At 52.3% G+C, this 16047-nt stretch overlaps 1 protein-coding gene across 3 annotated transcripts in view; it reads left to right on the forward strand.

Annotated features, from left to right (window-relative positions):
* Window positions 1–15723, forward strand: part of PPCDC (phosphopantothenoylcysteine decarboxylase) — a 29181-nt gene extending 13458 nt beyond the window's left edge. Inside the window, exons 3-6 of one of the 3 annotated variants that reach the window (XM_003944769.4) lie at window positions 9280–9375; window positions 10222–10350; window positions 14545–14713; window positions 15131–15723. In XM_003944769.4, the coding sequence (XP_003944818.1) occupies window positions 9280–9375; window positions 10222–10350; window positions 14545–14713; window positions 15131–15216 (480 nt within the window). In that variant the 3' untranslated portion in view covers window positions 15217–15723. Of the gene's footprint in view, window positions 1–9279; window positions 9376–10221; window positions 14455–14544; window positions 14714–15130 lie in introns of those variants that run through there. The other 2 variants (XM_074392660.1, XM_010332759.2) reach the window with 2 other exon arrangements.
* Window positions 15724–16047: the final 324 nt, after the last annotated feature.

Raw genomic sequence — 16047 nt, forward strand, 5'->3', positions numbered from 1 at the left:
TGTCAACACGGGCGATTTTACCTCCCAGGGGACATTGGACAATGTCCCTAGACATTTTTGGTTGTCCTGACTTAGGGGCAGTGGTACTACTGGCTCTTGGTTCTAGTGGGTAGAGGCCAGACATGGGCTTGGCAGTGGAGACCCAAGCCATGGAATTTGTCTCATCCTGTTGCTACCAAGTGCCTCTCCACAGGTTCCTTTGATAATCTGCCCCAGAAGTAGCCTGGCCACACTAGGAGCCTGAAGTAGAAAGGGGCGGTATCACTCTAAATTCTGATTCCATTTCTCCTGACCAGACCCAGATCAAGATTCTTGATGTCTCTTCAGCAAAGAAAAGGAAATCAGATTTGCCAACTGGCTTCAGGAAGGAATCTCTATAAATACCACATAAAATACAGGCAGCTTATGTAATAAGGTCTGTCCAAGCCTCAGTCACATTATACCTAAAGAGATACAGGTTAAAAACATTAGCTGTAAAAACAGGTAGGTTGACCACTGTGGCTCACGCCTATAATCCCAGAACCTTGTTGGGAGCTGAGGCAGGCAGATCGCCTGAGGCCAGGAGTTTGAGACCAGCCTGGCGAACATGGTAAAACACCATCTCTGCTTGAAATACAAAAATTAGCCAGGCGTGGTGGTGCACACCTGTAGTCCCAGGTACTGGGGAGGCTGAGACAGAAGAATCTCTGGAACCCAGGAGGCGGAGGTTGCAGTGAGCCAAGATCACACCACTGCACTCCAGCCTGGGCGACAGGGCAAGACTGTCTTAAACAAAAAAAAAAAAAAAAAAAAAACTTTTTTCTCAGTGGTGTCAGCAGGGGACCAAGCTCAGAGCTGCCTTTCAGAAATTCTGTAGTATATGGGAGATGGTTTTTTAATGCACAGTCCTTCTTCTTCCAGGACCCACAAACGTGTAAGAAAGCCAAGGAAGGCTCCTGCCCTCAGGGAGTTTCTGCCCTGCCAGGGCTCCTTGGTGTTTGCTGAGAAAAGGTCAAGGTAAATGAGCAAATAGTCAGAATTACTTAGTATCTTAGAAGGTAATACATGCTTTTTTTTTTTTTTTTTTTTTTTTTAATTCAGGGCCCAGCCAGCCCTTGGCTCACAGGACCTTTTAGTGGAATGAATGAAAATAACAAAGCCCATAGGGCTGATGAATCAGATCAAGTAACATCCCTCTAAAACCAGAAAAACTAGTCTGGGCTTGCTAGACCGCACTGGGGTCAGTCACGGCCAGCGCTTAGGAGAGTCAGCTGCTTCAGTGGGGTCAGAGGTGGGGCATCAGGAAGGACCCGCCTATCACATACTCTTTACATTACCCCTTGGTGAAGACCTTGACCCCAGGAGACTCCTTAAAAATGTGAGTGCTTAACCTGGGAGGGTGGCTAGAGTGTGGCGCCTTTGAGAGGTTAGGTAAAGAGCTTGGAGGGAAGATCTCAAGCAGGGTGAGCAGCTTAACAGGACCCCCTGGTTGGAGCTCCTCAGGGGCTAGTGGCAGGTCTAAAGGCTCTGAGACTTTGAGGGAAGGCGCAGGGAGGGAAGAAAGGGTAGAGCTGAGTGGGAGGAGAGAGCCCCTGAGTCAAAGGCATTACCAATTGGGGACAATTATTTTGTTTTTAAATTTTTATTGATTGATGATGTTTTTTTTTTTTTTTGGTAGAGAAGGGTTTTTGTGTTTTGGGATTTTGTTGTTGTTGTTGTTGTTGTTAAAGACGGGGTTTCACTGTATTGGTGAGGCTCGTCTCGAACTTCTGACCTCAGGTGATCCGTCCGCCTCAGCCTCCCAAAGTGCTGGGATTATAGGTGTGAGCCACCACGCCCAGAGAGAAGGGGTTTTGCCCTGTTGCCCAGGCTGGTCCAGAACTTCTGAACTCAAGCAATCTGCCTGCCTCTACCTCCAAAGTGCTGGAATGACCAGCATGAGCCACCATGCCTGGCACCTAATATGGGGATGATTCTGAAGGCCGGCACTAGACACGGTCCTCTGCTTTGTGAATTGGAAGGTGGTTTGGGAGTTGGGGAGAGTGGGGGACCTAGAATTTCAGGAAGCAGCTTTCCAAATTTCAGAATAGAGGTGATGAATCTGGGACTTTTTTTTTTTTTTTTTTTTTTGAGCTGGAGTCTCGCTTTGTAGCCCAGGCTGGAGTGCAGTGGTGTGATCTCCGCTCACTGAAACCTCTGCCTCCCAGGTTGTGGTTCAGGTAGCTGGGATTACAGGCACAAGCCACCAGGCCCAGCTAATTTTTGTATTTTTTAGTAGAGACGGGGTTTCACCGTGTTTGCCAGTCTGGTCTTGAACTCTTGACCTCGTGATCCACCTGCCTCAGCCTCCCAAAGTGCTGGGATTACAGGCATGAGCCACCACGCCTGGCTGAACCCGGGACATTTTTACATAACAAATTGTTCAGGATGGTTTGGAAGCTCATGGGAATGAAAAATGGTGGTCCCCGTGAGCGAAGGCAGGGGGAGTATCAGCAGAAACATGGTCTCTGGCTACATGAAGGCTTCTGTTGAAGGAGTTGGAAAACATGTGAAGTGGAAAGGAGGACAGTGTAGCCAGAGATGAAGGAAGAGTGGTCCGGAGCCCACCAGGGTGAGCTGAAGCTTATGGCAAAACTCAGGAGGCTTGAGAGTGCTGTTCTGTCTATTTGGAGGAACAATGAAGCAATGTGTGATGCTGGAGGCCAGTGGTAACATTAGCAGAGGACAAGAAGCAATGGGAGGGGGCGGGTGCAGTGGCTTACACCTGAAATCCCAGCACTTTGGGAGGCAGAGGCAGGTGGAGTACCCTAGCTCAGGAGTTTGAGACCAGCCTGGCCAACGTGGTGAAACCCTATCTCTACTAAAATACAAAAATTAGCTGGGCATGGTGGCGCACACCTCTAATCCCAGCTACTTGGGAGGCTGAGGCAGGAGAATCCCTTGAACCGGGGAGGTTGCCATAAGCTGAGATTGCACTACTGCACTCCAACCTAGGTGACAAAGCAAGAGTCTGCTTTTTGGTTTTTGTTTTTCTTGTTTTTTTGCTTTTTTTGAGATGGAGTTTCACTCTTGTTACCCATGCTGGAGTGCCTCGGCTCACCGCAACCTCTACCTCCCGGGTTCAGGCAATTCTCCTGCCTCAGCCTCCTGAGTAGCTGGGATTACAGGCACGCGCCACCACGCCCAGCTAGTTTTTTTTTTTTTTTTGTATTTTTAGTAGAGATGGGGTTTCATCACGTTGACCAGGATGGTCTCGATCTCTCGACCTCATGATCCACCCGCCTCGGCCTCCCAAAGTGCTGGGATTACAGGCTTGAGCCACCGTGCCCGGCCCGGTTTTTGTTTTTTTTAAAACATAAACGGAATCTCATTGTGTTCATCTTCTCTTTCGAGCTTGTGGTGGTTAACTGAAGCTAGATGATTCATCTTCTGTCCTGGGAAAGTTCTCTCCTGGGGTGCGAGGGTGCTGTGGTTGCTGACCTACAGGAAGTGTGGGAAACGTCAGAGGGGCCAGGGGCTGGAGATGGCTAATGTCCATTTATCAAAAAGGTGAAGGCAGTGAGCTTCACAAATTGTTAGAGATAAGGCTTATAAGTGCTAAGAAAAGCTAGATTGGAATCACTAGGAACAAGGCATATGGACTTGAATTTATGACTTGGAAAGTAGACAAAGTATTTTTCGATTTGGGTGAGGCCTTTGATGGAATCCTAGGATGTCTCTCCGGACCACCTGGGAATGTAGTCAGTGTGTTACAAACAGTGAAAGATCCGGTTTGGAAAGAGTTTCTTTTTGGTTCTTTCTGACACCTTGCTCCGCTGCCACACCCATGCCTATGGACTTTGTGGGCGGCCTCTGCTCTTGACTTTGTTCTGTTCATAATTTGGATTAGTGTCTCTGCGGGCTACTGATGGTGGTGCCGGCTGAGAGGATTGTGCTCTCAGGAGCTCTCTCTCTGCAGGCTGAGCAAACAGCAGACCAACTCTGGTAAGGGGAAATTTACCAGGGAAATGTGAGGGACTGCATTTGGGACCAGAAAAAGAACGGCTCACATACAATCTGGGGCCTGCGGCTTAGTAGCAGCATGAATGAGAAGAATGTTTTTGAGTTTTTGCTGATTGCAGACTCCGTATATCAGCAGGGTGATGTGACCCTAAGAACTGCTGTGGCTCAGGCTGCACTGATAGGCGTGCAGTGGGGGATGCTACAGTTTCTTCATGAACCCAACAGTGGGGATGCTTCCCAGACCCCTGCAGGCAGAGGAAATGGCTCTCACCTATGGGTTCTTAACTTCTGGGAAATTTAAATTAAAAAAAAAAATTTCTCCTTTATTTTTCTGTTCTCTCTGGAACTCTTTAATCATCAGATTTTTTTAACCTACTGACTGAATTGATCTGATTTTCTCATCTTTTTCCTACTACTATCTGTCTCTTTATCTTTTTGTTTTCCTTTCTGGAAGATTTCTTTTAAACTTGTGTCGAATTTTTTATTTCACTATTTATGATGTTAATTTCTAAGAGTTCCTTTTTGCGCCTTGAATATTCATTTTTAAAAAGTGTTATGTTCTTGTTTCTTGGGTATAATCTCTCAAGTTTTCTTCTCTCTGCATTGTCTCTGGGTTTCTGTTTTCCGTTTGTTTGTGTCATCTATTTCTTGATAGAGGGCTCTTCTCAAATATCTGACACTCCTTGGCTGTTCTTATTTGGGTGCCAAAAGCTGATTGGAAACTCTGTCTTCACTGCCAGGGACTTCACTGCTGGGTACTCAGCTGGGATTGAAATGTTTTGTTGGTGGACCTCTGAATTCCGTATCTGAAGGTTTCCTTCCCTACCACATCTCCCTGCTCCCATGGTTATTTGGTTTTTGCAGAAAGACCTTGCCAGCCTCCTGCCTGGCTGACCTAGCGTTCTTAGGGTCGAGTAGGGGAAGCAGGCTTGGGTCTCTGTGCTCGGTCTGTAGATACTCACTTCTGCTCCAGGACTCCTTCCAACTCTGCTGTGCTAACTCCTCAAGGGTAGTATATCCTGCTGCCGGCGGTGGGGAGAAGAGCTGCGGGGCCTTAGCTGTTCCTTCTGCAGGGCAGAAGCCAGTCCTCCTGTGTTCAGCTCTCTGCCTCATGCTCACCTTTGAGGCCCTCACTGCCTCCAAGTCCTGGGCTACTGGGCTCTAGCTGGCTTGTGTTTCAGCTACTGTGTAGGCTTTGGCTATTTTCTTTTCTCACCTAATCTAATCTGATCTTGCGGGATCTGCTCTGCTAGTGCTTCCTTTCACTTCCGTCTTCTAAAAGCGCGCTGGCACCTCCTAACTGCTGTTGGTGGTGGTTCCCCTTCTCTTTGTTCTTGGGCGTTTTCTTCCTTCCTTCCTTCCTTCCTTTTCCTTCTCCCTTTCTTCCCTTCCTTCCTTCCCTCCCTCCCTTCCTTCCTTTTTTTTTTCTTTTCCTTCCTGCCTTCCTTCTTTCCTTTTTTATTTTTTTTTTGCTGGGGTTTCACCATGATGGCCGGGCTGGTCTTGAACTCCTGACCTCAGGTGATCCACCCACCTCGGCCTCCCAAAGTGCTGGGATTACAGGCGTGAGCCCACCGTGCCCGGCCCCTTCTTTCCTTTCTTTCTTTCTTCTCCCTCCTCCCCTACACTCCCCTTCTTTTCCCTCCCTTTCCCTCCCCTCCCCCTCCCTGCCCCTTCCCTCCCCTCCCCAGGCTAGAGTGCAGTGACGTGGTCTTGGTTCACTGCCACCTTGACTTCCTGGGCTCAAGTGATCCTTCCACCTTGGCCTCCTGAGTAGCCATGACCGTAAGTGTGTACCACCATGCCAGCTAATTTTTTTTGTGTTAGAGATCTGGTTTCACCATGTAGCCAAGGCTGGTCTTGAACTCCTGGCCTCAAGCCATCTGCCTGCCTCAGCCTCCCAAAATGCTGAGATTACAGGCATGAGCCATTGAGTTTAGATCTTTTTAAAAAATTACTTTTCTTTTATTGGGCTTCTGAGAGGGAGCAGAGTTTACCTTATTTAACTAAAAGCTTTTTCTTCTATTTAACCTTTATGTGTTCTTTTGCTTTAAATGTATCTTTTTAGACAACATATTGATGGATTAAACATCCAAGATGAGAATCTGAATTTTAATCAAGGAGATAGCCTGTTATATATTTACTATAATTATTATTATATTAGGATTTATCTATGCTGTCTTATTTAATGCTTTCTTTCTTTCCTTTTTTTTTTTTTTCTTTTTTGTTTTGTTTTTAGACAGGGTCGTACACTGTCACCCAGGCTGGAGTGCAGTAGCTTGATCTCTGCTCACTGTAGCCTCTGCCTTCCCAAGCTCAAGGGCTCTGTCCACTTCAGCCTCCCAAGTGTAGCTGGGACTACAGGCACACACCACCATGCCTGGCTAATTTTTGTATTTTTTGTAGAGATGGGGTCTCATCATGTAGTCCAGGCTGGTGTTGAACTCCTGAACTCAAGCACTGTGCCTGCCTCGGCCTTCCAAAGTGCTGGGATTACAGAGACGAGCGTAACCCCATTACAGTACCCGGCCAAGTGCTTTCTCATATGTTCTCTCTGCTGCTTTTTCTCCTTTCGTATCCTCGCTGTGTAGACTGAATTTCCTTCTGCTGGTTTGGAAGGTATAGGTTATTCTTCTTATGGTTACCCTCACTTATTATGCCCTCTCCTTTACCTTATCACTATCTTATGTCTCCCGACGAAGGAGACAGGGCCTTCGGCATGGCCCCACCCTGCCCTGCTCTCTCCACCTGTGCTGGCCCAGGGGCATCTCCACGGCTGGGTTCTGGGGAGGGATAAGGCAGCCCTGCTCATTTGCCATCTTACTCCGGAACTGGGCAAGGCTTGTTCAGGGCCATCCTAGGTGGACTCCAGCATTCAGTGGGGGTTTGCTTTAAATGACCTCTAGGCTAGGCATGGTGGTTCATGCTTGTAATCCTAGCACTTTGGGAGACCAAGGTAAGTGGACTGCTTGAGCCTAGGAGTTTGAGACCAGCCTGGACAACATGGTGAAACCCTGTCTCTACCAAAAATACAAAAAAAATTAGCTGGGCATGGTGACATGCACCTGTAGTTCCAGCTACTCAAGAGGCTGAGATGGGAGGATCACCTGAGCCCAGGGAGGTTGAGGCTGCAGTGAGCCATGATCATGCCACTGCACTCTATCCTGGGCAATGGAGTAAGACCCTGTCTATAAATAAATAAATGAGTGAGAACCTCTGAAGAGGCCCCTGAGGTTTTGTGCAGGTTCTGGGCATGGTAGATCCTAAGGGGGAGTGAGATGGAGAATGGACAAGTCGATAGAACCCGGAACCCCAGACTTCCTGAAGTTCTTCCTCAGTCTTCCTCTCTGAGACTTCTATTTCTCAGTCCTGGCTTTGTTCCTAGCTGCTGTGCTGATGTGTCTCCCACCCTGCTCTGTACAATATGCAGGAAGCAGTCAAGGAGGGGTGCCTCAGAGACACAGTAGGGAGGAGTGAGGGCGAGGCAGAATTGGCATGGGCACGCCCTACAGAGTGAGAGGCAACCCCTAGGGACTACGTTGCTCTGATGTCAGAATGTGTGTCCAGTAGTGCCCACTGGAGCCTTCAGTGTTTCACAAGAACCCAGAAAACTGAATTTTCTAGGTGAAATCTTCCAATTTGCACATGTTGGCTCGAAAATGTTGATAATCTTTTTTTTTTTTTTTGAGACAGAGTCTTGCTCTGTTGCCAGGCACCAGGCTGGAGTGCAGTGGCGTGACCTCGGCTCACTGCAACCTCTGCTTCCCGGTTTCAAGCAATTCTCCTGCCTCAGCCTCCCGAGTAGCTGGGACTACAGGTGCGTGCCATCACGCCCAGCTAAATTTTGTATTTTTAGTAGAGATGGAGTTTCACCATGTTGACCAGGATGGTCTCGATCTCTGGACCTCGTGATTCGCCCACCTCGGCCTCCCAGAGTGCTGGGATTACAGGCTGAGCCACTGCACCCGGCCTAAAATGTGTATAATCCTGTGCGGGCCAAACAGCACGTCTGCAGGCTGGGTCTGGCCCAGACGTGGGTCCCCGTGACGACAGCTCTGGCTGGTCAATGGTTGGTCCTTGTCACCCTTGACTCTTCTTTCTTCTGGTTAAATATCCAGAAGAAACAAGCGTCCTTTCCTGACTCATTGACTTCCCCAAAGATGTGGTTTCCTATACCCCCTTTCTCCCCCAGCTACTTCCTCTGGGCCTCTGTTCTTGGTCAGCTTGTTAGTCTAAAATCTTGTTTTACAGGCTGGGTGCAGTGGCTCACGCCTATAATCCCAGCACTTTGAGAGGCTGAGGCGGGTGGATCACCTGAGGTCAGGAGTTTGAGACCAGCCTGGCTAATATGTTAAAACCTCATCTCTAATAAAAATACAAAAATTAGCCAGATGTGGTGGCAGGTGCCTGTAATCCTACCTACTCAGGAGGCTGAGGCGGGAGAATCGTTTGAACCCAGAAGATGGAAGTTGCAGTGAGCTGAGATGATGCCACTGCACTGAAGCCTGGTGACAGAGTGAGACTCCATCTCAAAAAAAAAAAAATCTTGTTTTACAAATGATGGCCAACCCATCTAGTGCCCTCCACACTCCCGTGCTGTCTCTCACAGCCATGTGTTCTGTTAAGCAGGTTGCAGGCAGCCTTGGTTTGCATTAGTAATTTCTTAGTGAATGGGTAGTGTGTGGGTAAACGTCATTCTCACCCCATGAGTGCAGGGCATGTGGGTTGGGTTTTCCTGGAGCCTGTCTGCAGCCTGCGCCCTGGAGGCCTTGTTTCTGAGGTCTGTGAAGGCACATTGTCTGCTTTCTCCTGGGGGCATGCATGCACACAGGTCGTGCTGCGCCTAGCCCGCAGTCCTTGGCCTGCAGAGGGCAGGGCTATGGCGAGGCACATAACTCAGGACCTAAGAGACTCCTTGAGTGGTTTCGCCTGCCTGCTGTGGCCTCTGTGGCCCTGGCCTTGAGCTCCTTTCCTGTCACTTTTGTGCCTCTGCCGCTGGGCCTCCCTCTGCCCGAGCGGCTGGAGCTTGCAGGTTTGTATACACAGGCAGCTGCGGACTCATTTCTCAGCAGCCCCTCGGATGGGGAAGTGAAACGGCCACACCTGGTAGGGCCTGACCTTTGGGTGACAGCAGAAGTAGCTAAGCAGACATGGGGTTTGCTGCTAAGGAGGGAAGTCCTCTCAAGCCAGCCTGTGAAGACAGCACTTGCCCGCCTGACCCTCCTGTGGCCTCCAGGCCTGTGACTCTGATAACAGTTTCTTCCTCCTGCCCCACCACCCCTGTTTTCTTGGTGACAGCTGGAAGTAGCAGTGGTCACAACTGAGAGAGCCAAACATTTCTACAGTCCCCAGGACGTTCCTGTCACCCTCTACAGTGACGCTGATGAATGGGAGGTCAGTGCTGGGGGCCCCTGGGCTGAATTCCACTGCGTTTCCACCAGCAGGACAGAGCAGTCCTCCCTGCAGCCTATGGTCTGGCGGCCAGAACAGACAGGCTGGACTCAAGTCCGAGGTCAGGGCCCTCTGGGCAGAGGCAATGAAGAAAACATCTGTCTAGCTTCTGGCCTGCAGGAGGCCCTAGTCTCCTCCCGGCCCAGGCGGAGCTGAGCTTTGGCCTGGTGCCTGAAGTTGAGTGTCCTTGTACTTATCTGGGCTGATGAAACCACAGAGGAGCTCTGTTCCCACCACCCTTGTCCACGTGGCTCCGGGCGTCCAGGCTGAAGAGAATGCCTCACTTCCCACGGCCGCCGGGCTCTGCTGCGTCTCCCCTGCAGATGGGTGGGCACTGGCTGATTCACCAGACGCTAAGTGTGGGCCTCGCAGGGGTTCCCTGCCAGGCATTTTTAAACATTCTCAGCCTAGAACATTTCTGGCTGGCCTGTCTTCCCCGCCCCACCCCCTCCATTTCTCACTGCCCCCGAAGCCTTCCACTGGCTTGGACAACCCAAGCATCCGCCTCAAGCAGACAGCCCGGAGCTCCCTGCCAGATGTCAGTTCTGTTGAAAGCCAAACCATGAAGGGAGTAGCTCAGAGAGACAAGGGGCGCTTGTTTCCTCGGGCCTGGTTCTCTCAGCTGCTGGCTCCATGGCTAGCGCTTGCCGGCTTAGCTGCGGGAGGGAACGGAGGTGGCCCGGGCAGGGCAGGTGGGAGGGCTCCTCGGCCTCCTGCCTTACCACACCTGGCCTGCCGTGGCGCCACGTCCCGCTCCCTCCACGCTGACCCTTTTCTTCCCTCTGCCAGATGTGGAAGTGCCGCTCTGACCCGGTTCTGCACATTGACCTGCGGAGGTGGGCAGACCTCCTGCTGGTAGCTCCTCTTGATGCCAACACTCTGGGGAAGGTGGCCAGTGGCATCTGTGACAACCTGCTCGTGAGTGACGCCCTGGTGCCCTTGTCCCTCCTGGGCCTCGCTCCCAGTTTGCTGAGCTGCAGACTTCCTTGTACATGGAGACCTGCTGCTGTGGGGCCCCGGTCTGCTCAGGGAGATTGTGCCCCCCTATTCCCCGCATCGTCCCCAGTGCTCTCACCTCTCCAGCACATGGGTACAGCCCTGGTCCTGCTGGGTCAGCCTGACCTGCCACTGCTCTCCAGGACCATCCTCCTCGCTCCTGCCCATGGTGCCCAGCCAGGTGCCCACAAGCCAGCCCCTTGTTCCTTGCTCTTTGTCCCTCCCGTGGGCCGCCTGGGGTGTACCCTTCCACTGTCTTCTGCCAAGCCCCATCGCCTGCTGCTTCAGTTCTGACTTCTCCCCGGATTTGGGTATACACGTGGGCAATGTGATTGGGGGTCCACTTCTTCATAGATGGCTCATGCACATTTTCTCGCCCTTGTAGCTTTCCTATATACTAGGGGAAGCTTAGAGGGCAAGAGGGGAGAAAGGGGCCGTGGCGGGAGCTGATGGGTGGTAGGGAGAAATGGAAGTCCAGCTATCCAAAGCGGGTACCGTCCTAGGCCTAAGACACCCCCAGGGTGCTGTTGCCCTTAGAGAGGAGCTGCCTTTGTTTATATGATTGTCCTGGGAAGATTTAGGAGTGATTTCTCTCCTCCCTTTCCCTAATTGCCACCCCCCACCTCATTTATTGAGCTTTTGCCTACCACGTACCAGGATCTATGCTGAGGGCCTCCCAGAACTCAGGGAGCTCCCAGGCTGGAGGGAGAGTGCCAGGCCTGATCACCCATGCCGGTGGGAAGGGAGTATGCTCTGGTGAGTGGTACAGTCCTGAATGACTGCAGTCAGCCCTTTGACTACGGAGTCACCACCTTTCGTAGTGCTGAGCCTGTAGTACACATCCACATGCCACCAAAATACTTACTCCGTGTTGAGGTTAACTAGCAGTTTTACTTCTGCAGGTAACTGGGAGTTTTCCAGAGTTTCATGTGGTGGAGGTGAATAAAGAAGCTGGGACAGGATGTGTTTTGGGGTCACAGATGAGTGTTCTTGTACACTTATCAATGGGCCCTTAAGGCACTCCTCAAAGAGTCTGCCAGCGATTTAATCATCATTTGAATAAGAGCACAGAGTGAGCAGAAGAACAGCTTGTGTGGCCAGGAGCAGGGGTAGGGAGTGCAGAGAACAGAGAGCCCAGGAGCAGTGTCATCAAGCAGCATCTTTCCCTATAGACCCAGCTAGCTGGGAGGCCGACACGGAAGGATTGCTTAAGCCCAGGAGTTCTAGGCTACAGTGCCCCTTGATTGTGCCTGTGAATAGCCAGAATAACCAGTATGCTCCAGCCTGGCCAACATAGCAAGACCCTATCTCTATTAAAACAAAATTTAAAAGGGCTGGGCGTGGTGGCTCATGCCTATAATCCCAGCACTTTGGGAGGCCGAGGCAGGTGGATCACGAGGTCAAGAGATCGAGACCATCCTGGCTGACATGGTGAAACCCCATCTCTATTAAATTAAAAAAAATTAAAAAAAATTAAAAATAAAAAAACTTAAAAAGGAAAGGCCAGGTGTGGTGGCTCATGCCTATAATCCCAGCACTTTGGGAGGCTGAGGCAGGAAAATCGCTTGAGCCCAGGAGTTTGAGACCAGCCTGAGCAACATGGTGAAACCCCATCTCTACCAAAAAAATATATCTATATTAAAAAATCAGCCAGGCGTGGTGGTGGATGCCTGTCATCCCCAGCTACTCAGGTGGCTGAGGTGGGAGGATCACTTGAGCCCAGGAGGTCAAGGCTGCAGTGAGCCATGATTGTGCCACTGTACTCCAGCCTGGGTGACAGAGTGAGACTCTGTCTCAAAAAACAAACAAAAAGGCTTCCCAGCAGGGCTGGTGCCACAAGTGCCATGGCAGTGGCAGCGGCAGGTGGAGCGGTTGAGTTTCCTGGCCGCTTTCATCAAATTGGGTCAGAGTTATCCAGAGACGGCCAGCACCGTCTCGCCAAATCTCCAGGCTCCCCACTGGTGGGTCAGCAGCAGCTGGTGTGACGAAGCTCTGGCCCCTGGGAGCTCAGCTCCCCCGGGGCAGCTCTGCAAGGGCGCTTTCCTTCTTCCCCAAAGCTCTGCTTCCTTTTTCTTCTAAGCTGCCATCACTTGATGAAGTCCCTGGGCTTCCCTCCTCCAGAGCTGGCCGGGCAGTGAAACATGTTCCCAAGACCAGCCAGCTCCCAGATCATTTGCCTCAAAGTTTCCCTCAAAGTGACAAACGTTTCAAGGAATCTCAAATTTTACAGTTTGAAATGTGGGCATTGGTGGCACATGGCTGTGTCTTCTCTCTGTAGCTGTTTTCTCCCTACATCCGTGAAAGGAAGCTGAGCCTGCTCCTGCCTCCGCAGCTCTCTCTTTTCCAGCGCCCAGGGCATGGGGTGCTAGATGTGACCGTGCTCCTGGTCTCCAGGCTCATCTCCCTCTGTCCTTTGGCCCACAAAGGCCCTGGCCTATTTGTGCTAAACAGGCAGTCAGACCCAGAAAGAGCAGGCAGTCTCTCTGGATCACTAGTCTGGCTGGGAGCCGGTCTCCTGACTGGGATCTAGACCTTCTCCCCTGCCCACGTGAATTCCCAGGGGCAGAGCCTGAAGTGTTGAATACAGCACTGGCCAAAGAGATGTCACCGTGGGAACAGGCCCTCTCCCCCGCCTGCTTTCGCGGGCTCGGAGGAGCTGAGGTTTGTCTGAGAGGAGGTGGAGTGCTGGTTTTCACCCTGATTTGTGTATTTGCTTTGAGGGCACTTAGAAGCCCAGCCCAGGCCTTGCTCCCACCCTGCACACAGTGGAGCGACTCTTCTCGATACGCTTTTGACGTCTGCAGAAGCTGTAGGTGGCAGGGAGCCAAGAGGAAGTGTGACTGAAACTGTCCACTCAGCGCCCGGCCGGCGTACTAAGAGGGCTTGGTGGGAAGCCAGTGCTGGTGTCGGCTGATGCGCGCATCGGGCCTCAGGGCTGTTTGCTGTCCCACTTCCTCACCGTCCGCCTTCCTCCCTGGCCCCGGGACTTGGGGGAGGTGCTGGTCCTGGCCTGTCGGGGCACTGTTCTCTGCACGCCCTCACTCTTTTCCCAGATGAGCTTCCCTTCATGGGAAGGGTTTCCAGCCCCTGTCGCCCTGAGGGGCTCACAGCCCTGGAGAGGGCATCTGGAGCAGTCAGAACACAGGGAGCTTCTCTCTCCCGAGGCGGCCCCCAGCCCAGAGAGCCCGCGCCTGTGGGAAGCCCAGGAGGCCCTGCCCTGGAGCATGTGCTGTGCTGGGCCCTGTGCTCAGCGCTTTGTAGCCATTCTCACCTCAGACCTCACAGCCGCCCAGTGAGGGACCTTTCTAGAGAGGAAGCCATGCCCTGGCCTTCAGTCCCGTGTCTGGGTTCTCACAGCTAGTAAATACAGAGCCACTAGGATTTGAACTCAGGGCTACATGATTTCAAAATCCATGGCACGAAGGATTCTGAGCTGGTTGGCTTTTTCACAGCTGCTCAGTTCTGTCTTGGTGGGGTGGCCTGCGTTTGGGAGGTGGTGAGACTACAGTGTAAATTAACTGGGTGGCGCCTGTTGTCCGGTGTGAGCTTGGATGACTGCTTACCTCTCGGGATGCTGCAGCTCCCATCTGTGAAATGGGACAGCACCTTCTTGATAAGGTCACAGTGAGGGTTCATGAGACCCTATACATGAGAAGGTTCTGGTCACGGCAGATGTTTTCATTGCCACACGTTAGTTGGCTTCGGAGAGCTGATGTTAGGTAGATGGGCCCCACCTGAGGAGCAGCCTGGTCCTTTGCTTTCTGGTGTAACCAAAAAAGGCTGCCTTCTGTTCCCCAGAGTTCCTTCTCCCAGGAGGTGGGAGCCTACCTGGAGGAGGCTTGGGCACAGGGATACCTGCTGGAGGTGGCGGGGCCATTGTGGGTGTTGGTTGAGCACCTCCCGTGTGTGGGATCCTGTGCCAGAGCCTGCGGGGAGGTGGCGAGAGGTAAGGAGACACAGCCTCCACCCCCGAGGGACGAGACAGCTCCCTGCAGGCAGGCTGTGCCCAGTCATCCCAAGCCCATGGCTGGGCTACTGGCTGTGGGGTCTGGAGGGTGGCGGGGAGGGTGGAAGACAGAGCAGCAGGACCCCCCACTTCCCCTGCCCTCTTCACAGACCTGCGTCATCCGGGCCTGGGACCGCAGCAAGCCCCTGCTCTTCTGCCCAGCCATGAACACTGCCATGTGGGAGCACCCCATCACAGCCCAGCAGCTCCACCAGCTCAAGGCCTTCGGCTATGTCGAGATCCCCTGTGTGGCCAAGAAGCTGGTGTGCGGAGACAAAGGTGGGTGTCTTGCCAGCCTCATAGCCCAGGGCCGTAGAAGGGGCTCAGCTTTGGGGTTATATCTCAGTTCAGTTCCTGGCCTGTTGTGACCTTAGCAAACCATTCTCCTCTGAGCTTAGCTTTCTCAGCTGGAAAATGGGAATTGTAATTCCTGCCTCCAGATTGGTAGGATAAAATGGGATGGAACGGGTAAAGTCCCTGGCACACAGCCCGCACGCCGCTAAGGATGGCTACTGAAGGATTCCCAGGGCCTGACGGGGTCTCGGTAGGGATGTGGTGTGTCTGGCTCAGGCAGAGACGGGCCTGGCCCTCTCGGGCCTTGCACTCTGGGTGGAGCACTCAGGGAGCACTGGGCAGGGGGCTGCGGGGCTGCAGGCACTGGCAGTCCGTCTGACCACAGTGGAATTTTGCTCCCAGGTCTGGGGGCCATGGCTGAAGTGGGGACCATCGTGGACAAAGTGAAAGAAGTCCTCTTCCAGCACAGTGGCTTCCAGCAGAGTTGACCTGGGACTTCCGGTTGTCCCTCTATACTCAGAATGGGTTCAGGCCAAGTTGGTGAATAGATGTTGGCAAAACAGCAGGATTCCTTCGTTTGCTGAATGGGGGTCTGGCCGGGGCCTACTCTGAGCCTCCCCAGGGAACCGACCTGCTCCAGGGTAAACTGGATGGAAGGCCCAGGTCTCAGCTTCTTTCAGCTAGGAGATGGCGGCTGCCTGGAGCCCTCCCGACCTATTCCTGGATGGGCGAGGCAGGCCAGGAGAGCAAGCAGTGTTGTCCTCACAGGAGGAGGACCGGGCGACCGGGAACACTCGGCTCTCCATCTCACCCAGAACGGCTTTTAGAAACAGCACAGCTGGAGAGCCCTGGCCGAGCCTTGGGAGCTTCAGCTCTTTGGCAGAGTGCCCCGGTGCCATGTATCAGAGAAGCCTGCGACTTGGCAGGACGCTGAGGTCTCCTGCAGACCATGTCATGAGATTCAAGGTGCTGGGAAATAAAGAAAAATGACCATCTAGGAGACTCCATTCTTTCTCTACAACACATCTGTGTACTCAAGAGATGGGGGTGTTGCCAGATGTGGCTGGGGAAGGGTCTGGACTGACGATTCCCCGGCACTCTTTAGTCCCCATGTAACATGGTGGCTGAGGATAAAGCTCTGAAGCCAGACAGCCCCTACCTAGTTCCAGTCCCAGCTCTGCCCCTTAGTAGCATAAGACCTGGTTCAGGACTTAGCCCTCCTGACCTTTCCTCAGCTATCTTCTTATCCTGCCCTCAGGGAGTTAAGAGGATTCAGTGGAATTGTGTGTGTGGCATACCCATGCCACCGCCTGCCTGGA

The sequence above is a fragment of the Saimiri boliviensis genome, chromosome 2 (assembly GCF_048565385.1).
Source record: "Saimiri boliviensis isolate mSaiBol1 chromosome 2, mSaiBol1.pri, whole genome shotgun sequence".
NCBI lineage: Eukaryota > Metazoa > Chordata > Mammalia > Primates > Cebidae > Saimiri > Saimiri boliviensis.